Source organism: Rhinichthys klamathensis, unplaced genomic scaffold (assembly GCF_029890125.1).
Source record: "Rhinichthys klamathensis goyatoka isolate OS25496 unplaced genomic scaffold, OSU_Roscu_1.1 h1tg000330l_1, whole genome shotgun sequence".
NCBI classification, from domain to species: domain Eukaryota; kingdom Metazoa; phylum Chordata; class Actinopteri; order Cypriniformes; family Leuciscidae; genus Rhinichthys; species Rhinichthys klamathensis.
In genome coordinates, this window is record NW_026606845.1 from 2,513,294 (window position 1) to 2,532,324 (window position 19,031).

The 19,031-nt window shown below is 38.7% G+C and overlaps 1 protein-coding gene across 2 annotated transcripts in view; it reads left to right on the forward strand.

Annotated features, from left to right (window-relative positions):
* Positions 1 to 13,659, forward strand: part of LOC130105836 (complement C3-like) — a 30,583-nt gene extending 16,924 nt beyond the window's left edge. For both annotated transcript variants that reach the window (XM_056272035.1, XM_056272036.1), the window contains exons 24-41: positions 780 to 983; positions 1,100 to 1,175; positions 1,313 to 1,472; positions 3,577 to 3,672; positions 3,775 to 3,931; positions 4,113 to 4,276; positions 4,354 to 4,512; positions 5,824 to 5,883; positions 5,967 to 6,057; positions 6,171 to 6,219; positions 6,639 to 6,729; positions 6,925 to 7,014; positions 7,329 to 7,434; positions 7,740 to 7,829; positions 9,166 to 9,246; positions 12,172 to 12,255; positions 12,394 to 12,529; positions 13,484 to 13,659. In XM_056272035.1, the coding sequence (XP_056128010.1) occupies positions 780 to 983; positions 1,100 to 1,175; positions 1,313 to 1,472; positions 3,577 to 3,672; positions 3,775 to 3,931; positions 4,113 to 4,276; positions 4,354 to 4,512; positions 5,824 to 5,883; positions 5,967 to 6,057; positions 6,171 to 6,219; positions 6,639 to 6,729; positions 6,925 to 7,014; positions 7,329 to 7,434; positions 7,740 to 7,829; positions 9,166 to 9,246; positions 12,172 to 12,255; positions 12,394 to 12,529; positions 13,484 to 13,625 (2,036 nt within the window). In that variant the 3' untranslated portion in view covers positions 13,626 to 13,659. The remainder of the gene's footprint in view (positions 1 to 779; positions 984 to 1,099; positions 1,176 to 1,312; positions 1,473 to 3,576; positions 3,673 to 3,774; positions 3,932 to 4,112; positions 4,277 to 4,353; positions 4,513 to 5,823; positions 5,884 to 5,966; positions 6,058 to 6,170; positions 6,220 to 6,638; positions 6,730 to 6,924; positions 7,015 to 7,328; positions 7,435 to 7,739; positions 7,830 to 9,165; positions 9,247 to 12,171; positions 12,256 to 12,393; positions 12,530 to 13,483) is intronic.
* Positions 13,660 to 19,031: the final 5,372 nt, after the last annotated feature.

The following is a 19,031-nucleotide window of genomic DNA, read 5'->3' on the forward strand; positions in this document are numbered from 1 at the left end:
CTAAAAAAAAATCCTCAAGGAAACACTGTAACTCTTCCCATTTGAACTTTTCTGAAACATTAACCAAGATGGCCTAGTATTGTTGTTGATAAGAGTCTGTGTTGTCTCGTTTTAATTCTTAAAGTTAACATAATCTGACTGAGGAATCTTAGACAAGTAAATATTGTAACTGTGGTCAAAACCGTCAAATGTAAATTAACTGGTGCCTATTTAACTTTATTCAAAAATTATTATTTAATTCTGCAATTTTCCTTCATTAGCTATTATCATCAATTTGATTACACAGATATTAATTAAACTAAACAGCTAGACAATGGCATCTCTAAATTCAATAATGACATGCCTTTAACTGAAAATTGAATGTTTAATCTTATTATTATACATTACTGACTCTCTATCCTCCAATTTGATACTGTTAAGTGCTTTTTTGTTACAGTATATTTTAATCTTTGATAACAGTAATAAAAATACATCATGTTGGCTCTGGTCCAATTAAAAAATATAAACAAATAGAACTCAGGACATTTTTGTTCATGTAAAATATACCTCATTGTCATGTTCTAGACTTGTTATATTTAGCTTTAAATTAAAAAAATACCCCCTTAATATTGTGGCAGTTTTTTCTCCGTGGTATCGAAAATGGTATCGAATATCGATATTTTTCAAGGTATCGTATCGAAGTTAGAAATTCTAGTATCGTGACAACACTATTTAGCTCATCATAACAAAGATAACAAACAATTAATTCTCAGCCTGCATTTCCTCTTTCCACCTTCCAGGTGAAGAGATCTCTCAGACAGTTGAGCAGGCCATCAGTGGAGACTTCATGGGTCGCCTTATTGTCCAGCCCCATGGATGTGGAGAGCAGAACATGATCTTCATGACTCTACCTCTCATTGCCACTCATTATCTGGACAGCACAAATCAGTGGGATACTGTTGGTATGGACAAGCGTAATGAAGCCATTAATCATATCAAAACAGGTCAGCAGGATACAATAGATATAAAAGAATTTGACGATGATTTGAAATAAAAGAAAAGAAAATTGAATAAATAATAAACAGCAAAGTATTTCTTCTTTAACTTATTTTGCATCAAGGTTATCAACGGCAGCTGGGTTACCGTAAATCAGATGGATCCTACGCTGCCTGGGTAAACAGGCAGAGCAGCACATGGTATTTTAATTTCCATCAATTTAATTTGTTTTATGTATTTTCATGCCCTGTTTCTCCTGTCATATTTGATTATTTTATGATTATTAGTAACAAATTACTATTTGTTACTAATTTGCATTTGTTTCTGTCTATTAAAGGCTGACAGCATATGTGGCCAAAATCTTCGCCATGGCCAATAACTTTGCTCCTATAGAGGAAAATGTGCTCTGCAGTGCCCTCAAGTGGCTCGTTCTCCACAAACAACTGCCAGACGGCTCCTTTAAAGAGGATTCAGCTGTAATTCATGGAGAGATGGTGGTAAGTTGAATGTCACTATGACTAGGTTTGCGAAATTTATAATTTCGATTCCGCTTATCGATTTCTGTGTGTGCGTTTTAATGTGGTTTTAAACCATTCAAGTGAAACAGAACTCGAACTTGCAAGTTTTTTTTTTCTGTGCTGGGCACATCCAGTAGCCGGACGTCATCATACTCAAATTCTAGTCAGAATATGAGTCTGATACTGCTCCATTGGGCTATGATTATGGGGCATGTTACAACCGAACCAGGAAAGAAAATGCCTCTGCACTCAATTGGACTACAACTAATCACAGCAAAGGAGTAAGTAACGTATGTTGAATCCCGTAGGAAGGACGGCAAAAACATCTTTCCGATCGACAAATGCCTTGATCACGGTTCTCTGTTCCTATTTTAAAATTAATGCGCTGTTGATATCTTCTATCTCAATTCTCCAGCGGCAGCCCTTTATTGTAAACAAATTCAACCCAAGCGCTCTTTGGTGACGTGAATGATTACGTTACTGTTGATCATCTGTCCATCATCGTATAAAGCCCGCCCTGACAATTTGATTGGTCCGACCAGCTCTGGTTCAAACATAGTTGCTCCACAACAGATCAAGTCCAGACCGAACTTCCCAACCTCAAATGTTGTGGGCGAGGCTAAGTTCGGCTGGCATCCAGGCTACACATCCAGAGCTCACACACAAAAAGCTGCCTCATATAGGGTATAAATAGTGAATTGAGCTCTCTTTCGTGTCTTCTTGCACGTAATACACAAATACACCAAATTATGTCAAAATATTATTGTATGTACCAGTGTTTCCCAACCTTTTTTCAGTAAAGGCACCCTTTGATAATTCACCCTACACTAGTGTTGTCACTATACCTTGAAATGTATCGATTTTCAATACCACAGGGAAGAACTGCCATATATAGACCAACTGTCATACAAATATTTTTAATATTATACATTTTTTTTGTCCATCCATTTAAAGTCTAGGCAATTTCTTCTGAGGAGATCACTTTACATGATGACATTTTAAAGGCTTGTGTTCATATATAAACTGCTCAATTACCATTGCAAATTGCAATCATAGCCTATTGGGATTTTTATATATTTTATAATGTAATAATTTCACAGTTAATCTCCAAATTAATGTAGAAACAACATCGTAACGGGGTTCAGTTGTTATGGGAAGAAGCAGGCTGAGTCCAGTCTACAGGCAAAGGTCGAGGCAGGCAGCGAGTGAAGCAGAATCCAGTATCCAGGCAATGGTCGATGTAGGCAGGCAGCAAACTGGTGTGGTCTAGGAACAAAGATAGGATCAAACCAGGTAGACGAAACACAGGAGAAAATGCTTCGAATTGATCACAGCAGTAATACAAAACTTCGCACAGAGCGCTGTGTGAGTAGTGGCTATAAAGCCTAGAAGATGAGGAACAGCTGTACGAGATGATTGGAGTCAGAACAGCTGTGCGAGATGAATGTAATGAATGGAGGAGCTAATATTCGGGCGAAGGCGCCCTCTGACGGCTTGAGAGGGAAGTACCAGAATCTGTGATTGTGACACTCAGTTTGTTAAAGTTATGCATGGATTCAATTGTTGTCCACTGATTGGTTGATAGGCTTAGTAAAAAATATTTTAGCAGACTACATTTGCTGATTCAGGGCACGTTTACATGACAACATTGTAATAAAAACTGAAACGTTTTTCCTTTGTATTTTTGACGTACAGATGACAACGTTAAAATGATCTCTCTTCAGACCAATCTGCAAAAATTACTAAAATGCTGCATTGTGCTGCCAGGCCAGTAGTTGGCAATGTCACTTTGTAAAAAAAAAAAAAAAAAACTCTGCATCTGAACATGTAATACAACTGTAATGTAATACAAGTGCGATAGACCTGATAGAATTCAAATTTTGTAGTTTACACGGAGATGGTATAATTTTTAAACACTTGCACTTTGAAACCCGTTTTCAAATATTTCGTTGTCGTGTAAATGAACGGCCAAAACATATATATATCTATATATATATTTTTTTTTTAAAATTATTATTATGTGTAAATTTTCCTTTAATTAGAAAAAAAAATTGGGATTATTTTTATTTGTGCTTTATTCCAGGGTGATGTACGAGGCATAGATGCCGATGCCTCTCTGACGGCCTTTGTTGTGATTGCCATGCAAGAGGCCAGAGAGATCTGTGCTGGATCAGTTGGTGTAAGTACAGCTCTTCCACTGTTTTGTTCATCAAAGACATTAATTCATAAATTATCTTTTTTTCTTCTTCTTGGGTTTAACCTCTTGCACACACTTTTATAGAGTCTGCATGAAAGTATCAGGAAGGCTGTTGTATTCTTAGAAGGTCGACTTCCACAACTAAGAAATCCTTACGCTGTTGCGATGACGTCCTACGCCATGGCCAATGCTGAAAAACTCGATAAAGACATCTTGATGAAACATTCCACCCAAGGAGACGGTCAGTAACAAGTCATCAAAAAGTGTTTTGCTTTATACAATATGGAATTATTCTAATCCAAACCCAGTGTAAATAATGGAAAAATGATCAAATTTTGTAGTGTAATTATCGCTGCTGGTTTGTGTCAAGAACAGTAATGGAACACAGTCCTGTTTCTATTCCTGCTTTGTGTTTGAATCAGCCGGTAGGCTTTGGACTGTCGCTGGACAGCGTCATCACTCTCTAGAGGCGACGGCCTATGCTGTGCTGGCACTTGTGAAGGCCAAAGACTTTGATAAAGCAGGAGAAGCAGTTTACTGGCTGCGTTCACAACAGTCTCATTATGGTGGATCTGGCACCACACAGGTACACTAACATCTCATCATCTGACTGTGATTAACAGATGCAGAACTTGTCTTTGAATGCTGTTCTGCACTTTCCAGGCGACCATCATGGTGTTCCAGGCCGTGGCAGAGTATCGCACGCAGGTGAAGGACCGACAAAACTTCAATCTGGACGTGGAGCTGTCAGTGGCAGGAAGAAGCAAACCTGTCAGATATACTATTAAAAGAGACAATGTGCATCTTGCACGATCAGACAAGGTGAGGATTAACTCATCAACCTGATTCAAAATGTGTGCTGCTCGTCAATTGGATGTTTTTGTTGTATCAGTTTTGTTATTCGTCATTTATCACATTTAGTTGTCTATGTCAATAGCGTTGTGTTCGGTCAATAAAACAAGTGGTGCTCACTGCAGAGCCAAATGATGTCCAGCTAGCCCTCTATCAACATACTGTAAAACTTCAAATAATAGCCGAGTCCCAAATAGACGCCTGTCTCTTTTACACGCCTGGTGTGGCGACAGGTTTGATTAAATAAAGGCCTGGTCTGTTTTTTTGCAAGAGAGCCCTGTGCATCTAGGCGGAGCTGTTAGCGCAAGAAAGGCACTCACCGCGTCGCGTCTATGACAACTCGAGGTATCGCACACCGGACGCGCACTTTGTCAGTTTATGGCCAGCAATACTGTTATGTGTAAGGACATTATGGAATTAAGATTATGTTATGAGTGCACTGTACAATTAATTACAATCGTTGCTAAGTCTGCAGTCTGAACACTTTACCTCAGAGCGTCCGTTAACTGAATGAATTGAGAATACTATCACCTGAAAATCCATTAACATCAACAATTTTCATTTAACCAGCTGATTTCTGTTAATGAATGTAAAACTAAAAGTATATTGCAGCACAGGGTGAAGTCAGTATAGATACATAACGACGATTTGAGACAAATAAATGTAAATTTAATATAAAACGCGGCAGGATTTTGAACAAGGTCCTGAGCCGTTGCCGTCGCTTCTCGTCCGGTGTGTGACCCCCTTTAGACATACGGTAACATAGTAGGTTAATTCTTACATTAACTGATTTGTTAAACAGATTCGAATTATAAATAAAACGTAATATAATGTGGTAACCTACTGTCATGCCTTCCGTCTATCAGCCTATGCTATTTGGATTGTTATCTCTAGGCCTACACTCAATGAACAACATCTCAACACTAAATTAAAGGCCTGTCTCAAATAGACGCCTGTCTCAAATACAAGCCGGTGCAGTTCGGCGATTTGGGAAAATAAAAGCCCGGACTATTATTTGAAGTTTTACGGTAATGGGTGGAGCTTCCCCAAGTCCAGCTCCACCTATGTGTACCTATTGGGTGGAGCTTAACCTTATTAGGTTTAGGGAAAGGGTAAGAATGGAGATAGGGTGTGGCTGTACTTTCAAGCTCCACCCATTATGTCCAGAGAGGGGGAGCTGGATGTCAAGCTCCACCCACTGGCTCTCCTCTATAATAAGGTCTTCAGATATCTCCATTTCATTATGCTGCTGACTCGAGTGCATCTGTGTTCACTCAACAGGTGGAGATCAACAAGGACTTCAATGTGACGGCTAAAGGAACTGGAATGGCCACTCTCTCAGTGAGTGTTCATGAGCGTTTATTTAGTCGACAGCAAGATTAAAGCGTCTGAACATCTAATCTGAGATGTGCTGCTCGTTTCAGGTTCTGACGCTGTACTATGCCAGACCTGTTGAGAAGAAGTCTGACTGTACACTCTTTGATCTGACTGTTAAAATGGTGCAAGACTTTGAAAGTAAGATTGACAAAGAGTTCATTCACTTTCCATTCATTTTGAAAGTGCAATCTCCAACATACCCATGTGTGTTGGATATTTACGTTAATTATTATACATTTTTTTGCCTTTAGCAAAACAAGAAGGAGCCATTGAAACTTACAAGCTCACCATGGATTTCTTGTATGTGAACACATTTCCTAATAAGTTTATTTTTATGTCAAGAAACCATTTTTATTTGTAATTAATCAGCATGTGCTCATTTAGGCTGTTTTCACACTTGGTTTGTTTACTTGGTCAGAGTTCGATCATTCACTACTTTTTCCCACAACCACAGTACAGTTGCGTCATGAACACGATTACTAGCAACAGCTGGTTATCACCGTTACACCAGCGGAGACTCAAACTTCACTGCGTTATGATGCAGATGCAACTTGCTCTTCAAAAAAATAATAATTTAGAGACAATCAGCTCTGTTTTATACTACAATATAATAATTCTGACATCAAGCAGACTAAAAAGCTCTAGTGTGAAAGCAGCCTTAAATGTAGAATTAGTTGATGGAGGAAAACTGAAGTTTGTTCCGGATCTGTCCTTCACAGCTACAAAAGCGATAAAACCGATGCCACCATGACAATTCTGGACATTGGCATACCGACAGGATTTAGAGTGGAAAGCAAAGATCTTGAAGAGGTATTACGCTGATAAACTGATGCCTCATATTTGTGTAAATGATTTTATTCTAGAAACAAAAACTCACGAGCCCTGTGGAGCGTCTCAGCTCTAGTAGCTTATATGTAAACAGATGAGGAATCTAATAAACATCTACAGACAGGACATTTGATCATATCATGTATTGCTATTTTTTTCTCATTTTCTTGTCCTCAGTTGTCCACAGGGAAGGAGAGATACATTCAGAAATTTGAGATGGACAAAGTGCTGTCAGAGCGAGGATCCCTCATCCTCTACTTAGATAAGGTATTTCAGCAGACTGTGTTGCCTGATCATTGCATCAAATATTTTTTTTGGACCTTTGCTTTATATTTCTATAAGCAATTCTTGAATCCTTGATTCTGATTGGCTGACAGATGTTCCAAAGTGCTCATTATTTCACTTATGAGTATAAAATTGATATTTCACACAACATTTTAAAGCACAAGAGAATGTACAACTATGACAAATAATTGTAGCTATAGATTCATTTTTTTATTGGATTTTTTTTTTTAACTATTCGTTGCTTTCAGTGCACAACATATGTAATCATACATTTGCTTTGGTTTTTGTATTATTAGGTTTTGCGTATAGAAAAACAAAGAATCACCTTCAGAATGCACAAGATGCTTGATGTGGGTCTGCTTCAACCTGCCGCTGTCACAATATATGAATATTACTCACCCAGTAAGTTTTTTGTGCATGTGCATAAACACACACACACTTCTGTTTAATTAAACTAGAGCTCTCAAATTAACATGGCCGTTTATTTCTCAGCTCCATATCCTGCACAAAGTCCATTCACTGATTTAGTCATCTGCCTCAATGATGCCTTTGAATAATCTTCATTTGGATGTTTTTCTCAGCAAATATTGTAACAATATTAACACATCTTCCAGAAAATAAGTCACACCTGACTATGTCACACCTGGTCAAAACTGCATTTACATTTCATGAAATCAATTAAACTCATGAATGTGTTTCTTTTCCAGATGCACGCTGTACAAAGTACTTCCACCCTGAGCGGGAAGATGGCGCTTTATACAGACTGTGTAAGGGAGACATGTGCCAGTGTGCAGAAGGTATTAGCACACATAAGAACACAATAACACCATATCCTTTAGCGTTGTAGATTTTTTATTATTATTCCAAACTGTCCACTAGTAATGCCAGTCAAAGTGTCAGAAAAAAATATACTAATTTTTAGGGATGCACCGAATCCAGATTTGTGGGGTTCGGCCGAATACCGAATCCACTGGTTAAGATTCTGCCGAATCCGAAACCGAATACCGAATCCTACTCTCATCCTCAGTCCATTAACACAGTAAACACATTAATGAAGTAAACAAAGTGGATTTTTCATTTTATTTTATTACTGTAAATAATAAACACTACTTTTACTTTTATAACTGTAAAAAAAAAAAAAAGAATAAGCAACATTATGCATTTTAACAGCGGCGATGTTGTGTAGCCTATTTAGAGTCCTTGCCACCATGTCCATGAGACAAATCGGCATTGCAAATTGAACATGTAGCTCGACTTGAATTGCCTTCTTTCACTGAAAGTACTGCCAAACAACACTTTTTCTGCTCACGAGTTCCATTTTCACTTTCTCACAGCCTACTGCATTCGAACGGTCCACCTTCTGTAACGAGTGGAAATAAGGTGTGGCCCCTTTAAGAACTGCGCGCCGTATGTGCCGTGCGCCTCGAACACATGCCCATGTATGCGGGTTATTTCTGTTTGATGCTCATTTTTACCTTATTTTGTTAAGTAACGCTGTGGACGGTAGAACGTGTGACAGACAGTTACACAAGTTCGATTGTGGAATAAAGTGCGAGTTGTGAGATGCCAATCGCCTCCGTGAGTCTGTCTGGCCTCTGCAATAACTTTAGCTGTGAGCTATCCCTATTTTTCTTCCTGACACAACGCGTTACACTACAGGCTTGTTCGACTTGAACCGGAGCTGCACAGACAGATGAGTTTATGACATCAAAGTCCCGCGAGAGCAATTCAAAAGCATGGAGCCGTCTGCTCTCTATTCGTTCACGCGGTACTTTGATGTCATTCACTGATCGGTGACTTCGACGTAGCGCGCGTAGTGCAAGCCTAGGGTTCGGTTCGGTGGAAAAAAATTCTGAGGTTCGGCAGAAACCGAACCCCGTTAAAAATCCCAATATTCGGCCGAATCCGAATCCTGGATTCGGTGCATCCCTACTAATTTTAGAACTAAAAACAAAAAATTTAAACAGTCTGGCTTTTAATTTGCTGAACAGACGGTTGAGGTTATGACTGAAATCATCTCCTCTACATCTAGATTCAACCCTTGGAAACGGAGTTAAAAATTCAGTAATGATTTACTCTTGAATGTGAATTAGGAAAAATAACAGTATGAACTGTTAACTTCTCTTAACACAGAAAACTGCAGTTACCAGAGGAAAGAAGGTGTCGGAGATGGGGAGCGCTTGAATAAAGCCTGTGAAGCTGGCATGGATTATGGTAAATGTGTTTTTATTATTTACACGCCCTCATGTTTTTCTAATCCTTAATGTTCCTTTTTTCATTGAAATGCAAAAATAAAGTTCTTGACACTGCTCTTTTCAAAGTTAATGGATGTATAAATCCTGTTATATAATGCATAATGCCTGTTTATAAGCGCCGCGATGCTTTGTGTTTAAGCATTAAATTATAAAAACATAATTCAAATCAAAGACAATTGCTCATGCCTCTTTGTTTGGATCATGATTAAATTCAGTGGTTGTCTCTAATTTCAAATGGGTACAGATATTTTTTTAAGGCCGGTTTGGCTTGTCATATACAGGTCCTTCAAAAAAAATTACCATATTGTGATAAAGTTCATTATTTTCCATAATGTAATGATAAAAAATTAAACTTTCATATATTTTAGATTCATTGCACACCAACTGAAATATTTCAGGTCTTTTATTGTTTTAATACTGATGATTTTGGCATACAGCTCATGAAAACCCTAAATTCCTGTCTAAAAAAATTAGCATATCATGAAAAGGGTCTCTAAACGAGCTATTAACCTAATCATCTGAATCAACTAATTAACTCTAAACACCTTCAAAAGATTCCTGAGGCTTTTAAAAACTCCCAGCCTGTTTCATTACTCAAAACCGAAATCATGGGTAAGACTGCCGACCTGACTGGTGTCCAGAAGGCCATCATTGACACCCTCAAGCAAGAGGGTAAGACGGAAAGAAATTTCTGAACAAATAGGCTGTTCCCAGAGTGCTGTATCAAGGCACCTCAGTGGGAAGTCTGTGGGAAGGAAAAAGTGTGGCAAAAAAACGCTGCACAACGAGAAGAGGTGACCGGACCCTGAGGAAGATTGTGGAGAAGGACCGATTCCAGACCTTGGGGGACCTGCGGAAGCAGTGGACTGAGTCTGGAGTAGAAACATCCAGAGCCACCGTGCACAGGCGTGTGCAGGAAATGGGCCACAGGTGCCGCATTCCCCAGGTCAAGCCACTTTTGAACCAGAAACAGCGGCAGAAGCGCCTGACCTGGGCTACAGAGAAGCAGCACTGGACTGTTGCTCAGTTTTGCATGTCATTCGGAAATCAAGGTGCCAGAGTCTGGAGGAAGACTGGGGAGAAGGAAATGCCAAAATGCCTGAAGTCCAGTGTCAAGTACCCACAGTCAGTGATGGTCTGGGGTGCCCTGTCAGCTGCTGGTGTTGGTCCACTGTGTTTTATCAAGGGCAGGGTCAATGCAGCTAGTTATCAGGAGATTTTGGAGCACTTCATGCTTCCATCTGCTGAAAAGCTTTATGGAGATGAAGATTTCATTTTTCAGCCCGACCTGGCACCTGCTCACAGTGCCAAAACCACTGGTAAATGGTTTACTGACCATGGTATTACTGTGCTCAATTGGCCTGCCAACTCTCCTGACCTGAACCCCATAGAGAATCTGTGGGATATTGTGAAGAGAAAGTTGAGAGACGCAAGACCCAACACTCTGGATGAGCTTAAGGCCGCTATCGAAGCATCCCGGGCCTCCATAACACCTCAGCAGTGCCACAGGCTGATTGCCTCCATGCCACGCCGCATTGAAGCAGTCATTTCTGCAAAAGGATTCCCGACCAAGTATTGAGTGCATAACTGAACATAATTATTTGAAGGTTGACTTTTTTTTTTGTATTAAAAACACTTATTTTATTGGTCGGATGAAATATGCTAATTTTTTTAGATAGGAATTTTGGGTTTTCATGAGCTGTATGCCAAAATCATCAGTATTAAAACAATAAAATACCTGAAATATTTCAGTTGGTGTGCAATGAATCTAAAATATATGAAAGTTTAATTTTTATCATTACATTATGGAAAATAATGAACTTTATCACAATATGCAAATTTTTTGAGAAGGACCTGTAGCAAATAAACAATACATTTGCTTAAACAAAGAAAGAAAACAATAAATCGACAACCGGTATCGGAATCGGCAAAAAAAAAAAAAAAAAAAACGGAATCGACAATGAAAAATTCTATTTAATGTTATCTGATCCTCTTTTTATAATGACCTTGTCTGTTCTGCTCTAAAAATGGCAAACATACCATACATTTGACTTGTGTACTGAAGAACAGACACAAATCCATGTGGTTATTCACTGAATATACTCCCTTCCACTGAGCTGTTAACTCAACAATCTCTGAAACTGAATCATCAGTGAGCAGTGAACATGGAGTTTTTTTTTTTTTTTTTACTGAATCTTTTTGAAATGTCTTTTTTTCTTTTGCGGGGGGAAAAAATATGTTTTGCTCTACAGAAGAAAGTCTGGAACAACATGATGGGAGTAAATGATAACAATTTTTGTTTTTGTGTGGACTTCCTTTAAACGCTAGCCTGGGAAAACCCAGACAACTTCCGGCAAATTTAGATTTGCTCTGAAAGTTAGTCTGGCAAAGAGCTCATTCAAGCCCATTTCCAATCCGTCGAAATCGAGGCACCAATCAGAAACGTTGGGGCGGGCTTTACACGATGACGACAGCGCTGGGATTTTGAAGCAGATTTTGTAGCCTACATTACAAAGATGGATGCCGCCGTCGAACATCACTCGTTCGAATCAGCTATCGCGTCTGTTTTAAGCGATTTGAACGTTTCCTTTTTGATAAAAACCGAGCAAAGAACAACACTCGAAGATGTTTCTCCGCCGCTCTGCATACGTCATCTCCTTCATCGCTCTGATTGGGTTTAGGTCTATCCGCGACGTCCGTTGGTGACGCCCCTCTGGAAATGATTTGTCTATGACGCTTTGCCAGACCATAACTCAGTTACAACTGAGAATGGTCTGGTTTTAACCAGGCTATTTAAACCCTTGTGTAAATGCAATTTTAAAAAGTTTGACCTGAGCCTTACAGCTCTACATGTAGATAACGATATAACATGTGTGTTTGACAGTTTATAAAGTCTCAGTGGTGGGGATGGATCTGGCACAGGACTCTGACATCTTTCACTTGAAGGTGGAGCAAGTGCTGAAAGAAGGTACAATGGTCTCTCCATGCTCATGAAATTTGTCTGATTCTTGTTAAATGCAGTTTTTTTCTCTCAAATACATATTCAGCATGAGGCTGATTTGCATTGCAGTGAAAGTGTGTCCTAAAACACTGTTCTGTCCTGTAGGCACTGATGAGGATGTTGAGGGGAGAGTCAGACCATTTTTGGGTCGTCCCAATTGCAGAGATCATTTGGGATTGAAAGAAGGCAAGTCGTACCTCATCATGGGCAAATCCACTGACCTGCCAAGGCTCGGAGGAACGTAAGTGTCCACTCTGTGTCTGTAAATAACAGGATTTTGCCTGAGCTTTATGTATTTAAAGTCTGTACAAGCTTGTTTTTGGCTCAGTGATGTGAAGAATTTTGTTCAAATGTATTTAAAGTTCTGTTCTGTTATTTAAGAGATGCATTAAGAAATAAAGTTTAGAAAAAAATGGCTTGAATACACATCTATAATGAACACATTTTCTGAATTAACCCCAACTGTTAAATATGCAGATACATAAGATCAAACATAAGACTTTTAAGAATATAGCGTTTAAATGTATAAAAATATTATTGGAATGTAGTATAACAACTTATAACCACAATTAAAGTGAGGCCACAAGTGTGGTCATGCTTCAGTTTAATTCTGAGGATGATATCTCTAAAATTCTGTGTGTTATGAAGCATATTGTAAGACCATGTCGTGAGTTTTTAGAGAAGGCTGATAAGATGCTACTGAAATATTTTATTGACCTTTAAACACCCATTTGCAGTCTATTGAGTAATATCTGACGAGGAGAACTGCGCAATTCATGTTCTATTGTTTTCACACAACGAACCTTTCACACTTCTGCTGTGAATGAGACTTAATTTCATTATTCTTTTGTTTGTATTCAGCCATTGTTAGCCTATATCCATTGCAATGCTTGTCCATCAATACCACTTTCATCCCACGATACATTAATCCACATATTATCTGAAGTCTTTCTAGAAAAGAAACAAAAAAAGTATTCTTGGGACTTTATGTGAATTCTTTTAACAAAATCATTAAATATATATAGCTCCTGGCGCAACAGGTGCATTAGAGCTACAATTAGCATCAAGCTACATGACAAAATTTAATACAATGGTTTTTATCACCTTGTACATCCTTCTTTGTCATTGACCCTTATACTGGAAATGATTCATGTGTCGCCAAGTCGTTCATGTCTTCACTTTTCTGTTGTTTTAGTCTGCAGTACATCTTGGGAGAGCACACCTGGGTTGAATACTGGCCGACAAAACAGGAAAGCCAAACTCGGGAATACAGGGATCAGTACATCGGCATCTCTGAAGTTGAGAATAGCCTCCTCAAAGAAGGATGTGCTACATAATTATATAAACATTTGTTGATTACAGAAAATGAAAGATATCTTGCAAACTTTCAATAAATCTTCATAATATTGTTTTGTCCAAAATACTTGTTGTAATTTTATAAAGAAAATACTGACTGTATAAAAACTGAAAAGAATAAGTTGTTTGTATTGGACTCCAGTTATTCATTGTGTGATATACTGATTTAGCCAGTGGTGTGGCTTCATTCCAGTATGAACTCTTGTCAGGGAATCTAAATAACCATGCGAAACTCTTTCAACAGTATGAACACCGTTTTTTTTTTTCTCAGTAAGAATTTTTTGGTGCACTTTGCAACTTTTGTAAAGGCGAACTAACACTCAAATAAGATTCCACATGTATAGATTCCACATATTTCAAACTGATACACTGTCAAGTACACTGTCCAAGTCAAGTCTCAAGTCTCTGAGCTAGAGTCCAAGTCAAGTCTCAAGTCTCTGAGCTAGAGTCCAAGTCAAGTCTCAAGTCTCTGAGCTAGAGTCCAAGTCAAGTCTCAAGTCTTTGAGCTAGAGTCCAAGTCAAGTCTCAAGTCTTTGAGCTAGAGTCCAAGTCAAGTCTCAAGTCTTTGAGCTAGAGTCCAAGTCAAGTCTCAAGTCTCTGAGCTAGAGTCCAAGTCAAGTCTCAAGTCTCTGAGCTAGAGTCCAAGTCAAGTCTCAAGTCTTTGAGCTAGAGTCCAAGTCAAGTCTCAAGTCTCTGTGCTAGAGTCCAAGTCAAGTCTGAAGTCTCTTGTGGTTATAATAAGTGTACAGCATCACGTACAGCGACCCATCCAGGCTGCATAGAACACTGCATATCTATATATAAGGAATTCAAAGCATCTAATATGTTATTATGACTCCTTTATCTATTAGCATAAAGTATCAGCTTTGATTTTGGTATATAATCAGTGTAAACAGGCTATTGCAACATGACAAAAACACCAAGAATGCTTTACTTTCATGTTAATATCTGTATTTTGGCGTGAAAAAATTTGTGCGATCTCTCAGCCGCGTGTGGCTTGTGATTTCCACGCCCCCGCCATCACTTGCAGATCCATGTAGGCCTAATGCGCACTGCCTACGCAACTAATCATAGCTTATAAACTACTGTCAGCAACAGAGTTTCCGCTAGAAAAAAATGGTGCCGGTCAAAGTGACCGGCAGAGGTTTCGTTTAACGGACATTTTGATGATATGCCGGTCAAATATCGCCTCTTAATTAGTCAAGTTGAGGAACTGGAGGCAGGCTATGTAACTTAAAAAATGACATAATCAGGCCGTATAGAATGCAACATGTTATTATTAGCCTGACTTTCAAATAGACGAAAACAACATGAACGTCCGATTGGCGTCAATTAACACCAATTGTTTTTTACTATGGTTTCACACACATTCACTTTTTGAAACATTGAGGCACGGATGTACCTAATACAAATAAATAACTAGCTAACTAGTTAACATCTCCAGTTAACTAGCAGATCATTCATTTAGTACGCTATTAAATAAGAGATCTAGCGCTAAAATCAGTTGTTTTTTAAATCAAGCTGAGCGCTCGTGTCCGCTGCTATCAGTTGCATGGACGACGCGCTGCGCGAGTTGCGCAATCTTCACTCGGACGCGCGTTTCAATCTATCGCCGTTGCGGAGACTCTACACAGGCGAAGCACTGCTACTTGGGCGCAGAGATATCACGCAACACCTGAAATAAAGCTTGCCACAAAGAACCGGCGAAAGTAATGATTATGCATGAAACATTTAAATTGTTGATAAATTGATAAAGTTGACGATGCAGACTCGCCATCTTCGCAGTAGTGAACGCGCATAGAGAGAGAAATGCACACTTCACATGAATAAATTCTTATTTTTTAATCCAGGCAAATTTGTTGATGAAACATTGATTAAAATGAAGATACAATTTATACAAAACGAAATAAACTTTAAAGAAAGGCTTTCTACAAAACAAAACTAAATAAGTGGTCAAAATTATGTCTGACCAATTCCAAATGTTTTCCGATATATAGGCCTATTGGTCATCTTATGATCCTATCTTACTCATCTCATACGGTTCCCTTTTCATATAGCCTAATCAACATAGATGAAATAAAAAAATAATAACATTATATTATTTATAAAAATGAAACGTAGCCTATATTTAAGTTTTTTAACTTATAATAAGCGTCACACCGCTCCGCTTTGCTCACATGCTCCGGTGTGTAGTCTAATGCATGTGTGCGTGCATGTGGTGGAGGGGTGCGATTTTCGAATAATAATCAACCCAACGATCTTCGAATATTATTTTTGCTTGAAAATTTCGTTTTGTATAAATTGTGTATTAATTTTAATCAATGTTTCATCAACAAATTTGCCTGGATTATTAAATAAGAAGCAAATATAGTGGACAATATAGGCTAATCAGGACACGGAGGCGTCGGCGCGAGCACACTTCTCTCTATAGGCGCGTTCACTAGCCTACTGCGAAGATGGCGAGTCTGCATCGTCAACTTTATCAATTTATCAACTTTATCAATAATATCAATGGACCTGGCCATATTTGAAACGTCTCACTCAATCGTTCGTTGTTTAGGTCTATAGGCTATTACAGCCGTTCTAGGCGTGCGCTTTATTTGAAATGCAGCATGCCATGTTGTTTAATAACTTCCAAACGGTAGAGCCTGTTCCTTTATAACATAGCCAAAGGTCGGTGTATTTTTTCTTTATACATTTTAGGCTTATTCTCAAATTCATATTGTGTTAGGGGGGCGGGATTATTACGCAATTTTAATCGGACAATTTGACCGGAGAGATTTAATTTTGTCGGACATTTCATTTTTTTCCCGGCCAATGTCCGGTAATTACCGGACAACGGAAACCCTGGTCAGCAACACATCCCAGACTCTCAAACCAGTGTAACGTTATAACTAAATGAAACAACAATAATCCTGTAACCTGTTTGCAGACAACGTTAATAATTAACGTAATGGAAGCCAGCGGCACGTAAATTATTACGTTAATCGACCACCACAAGTTTGGCAAATAAACAAATGCTCATTAATATTTCATAAGGAAGACAGTCGGAGTTAACCTCCCGTAACGTTAGATTGTAGCTAAAGCAAGAAGCAAGCTAACGGTAGATGGTCAATGCTGAGCTAGACATGTTTACTGACCTCAGGGTGTGTTTTCAGATGCCTGATGAAATTAGATGTGGTTGAGCCAGAATCTTTTATCCTGATACCGCATATTTAGCATTGGGCACTTCTTTTATTTGGCCCGTCTTGTTTGAAGTTTTTAAACCCAAAGCTTACAATGAATGGCACAGCAGCGACCGGTGCAGGTGACATGTTTGTTTGTTGTCCTCTTATGTGTGGTCGCGCTCAGCCGATACGTAGTACGTGTTACGTAGGCAGGTTATAGGTAACAAAGGGAGGGGAATAACAGCGAGCTCATCAGACGTTTCCTAAAAATAAACATTGTTCACGAGTCCCCCAGCTCGAGTCAGAGTCGAGTCTGAAGTCTTTCGAGGACGAGTCTCGAGTCAAATCTGAAGTCACTGTGTGTGCGACTTAAGTCGCACTCGAGTCCGAGTCTCAAACTCGAGTCCCCATCTCTGCCTAACTCATCATCTAAATGTTTTCATGAGCTTCAATTGATTTAGTAATCAATAAAGGCATTAAATACAGTAAAGCAGAAACTTGCTTCCAGTTCTCATGATGCATTTACAGATAAAAGGCTTCATATAATATTCTAAGTCCAAGATCTTTTGTTTTTCTCTCTTTTTTTCGTCGTTTCTCTAGTTTGTATGCCTGATAACATCTGGCAAAGGGACTACCAATGAAAACTAGCCTTTTGGGCTAATTGGGGTACATTTACATTCATGAATGTTTATTAATGTACACTGTTCCTTTTTGAATCTAAATAAACAAATGTCATAGTAAAAAAGAAAAAAAAAGTTAAATATTGGAGGATAGATGGACGTTTCTAATTTCATTTTGCATGGCAACCAAGCTAAAAATGTACTTTTTCTCTCATATGTTGGAGAGCTCTTGTAACATGAACTTATATTGCATACTTTTTATATTGAGCAATTGTGGCCTCTAATTTCAGGTTTACTATGAGCTTGCATGTGAAGGCACAACACTTTTGAAAAATAACTTATGGGTGGAGAAATCAGGAAGTCAGTAAATTCTAACCTGCAAAAAGTTTGTGTGTCAACATCTTTCATTTATTTTAAATTAAAATATTCAAAAAGCCAGTTGAAAAACTAGTAAATAACTTGTAGTTGCATGTTGAATGCATTTTAGACATTCTCCAATGACATAACAAGAGCAAACAATTCATTAATTGATTGACATTTTACTATTTGTTTGGTTTTCATGTCATTACCTCTTTAATCGACCTAATGGTTTGGGTTAACAGGCATTTCTTTTGGAGTGAGACATTTCCAGCACTCATGTTATTTGCAATGGAAGCACGTTTGATCACTTTTTACTGGCAAGGATAAGGCCTGCTGCTTGCATTTAGACAGTTTTCGTTGGGTGCTTCTCAGTATCCAAATTGATGCTTCCTTGCTCCTTCGTCCTCCAGCAAAGAAAGGAAAGAAGAATGTACAAATAAGCAATTGAAGGACACATGTCACCCTTAGTTTGAAGACGAGACACAAGCAACCTTTGTTGTGGAACGAGGTGGAGAACACAAGATTTTAAGCAACCAACAATGTAACGGATGCCTTAAAGTCCCACTCCGATCATATTTTGAGCTATTTTTAAACATTCCCAGTGGTCTTTAAATTATGATTATGCCCTTTTTAGCCAAAATCACAAAACCTGTGCCGTTTTCTGGGACTTCGCTTCAGCAGAGCGGCAGTAGCTCATTAGCAATTCGCCTCTGCGTTGTGGGCGGAGCCGTTGGCACGGAGACGACCCTCCCCCTGCCCGTTGCTGAGAGCTCTGTCTCTCCCGCTAGCTTACACCCCCAATACCGGTGGGGCAACAGTATTATATACACGTTAATTATTATTATCCGAAGTTAATCAAAGTTATCACCGATCACCGATCATTATTTCACTCCAAGACGTCGCGTGTGGAGACGCCCAGTGGAGTTACTACGTCACAACTCCAGTCTATTTTAGCCGGCATTTTAGCGTCTGCTACTGATTCACAGCCATTTGAATGTAGAAATACTCAGAAATACAACTTTGAGCTTATTTTTCTCAAGATATGTCCTCTAACATCAGAAAAATGCCACAAGAACATGTTAACACCTAGAAAAACATTATTTTCATCGGAGTGGGTCTTTAAACGCTTTCTTTTGAAAAGAGTTGCACAACACAAACACGTACTCATAGCCTCTTTTCTGCTTGATCATACTTTAGTTCCTCCACTCGAGTTACTCAACAGTTAGCTCTGAGGACAATG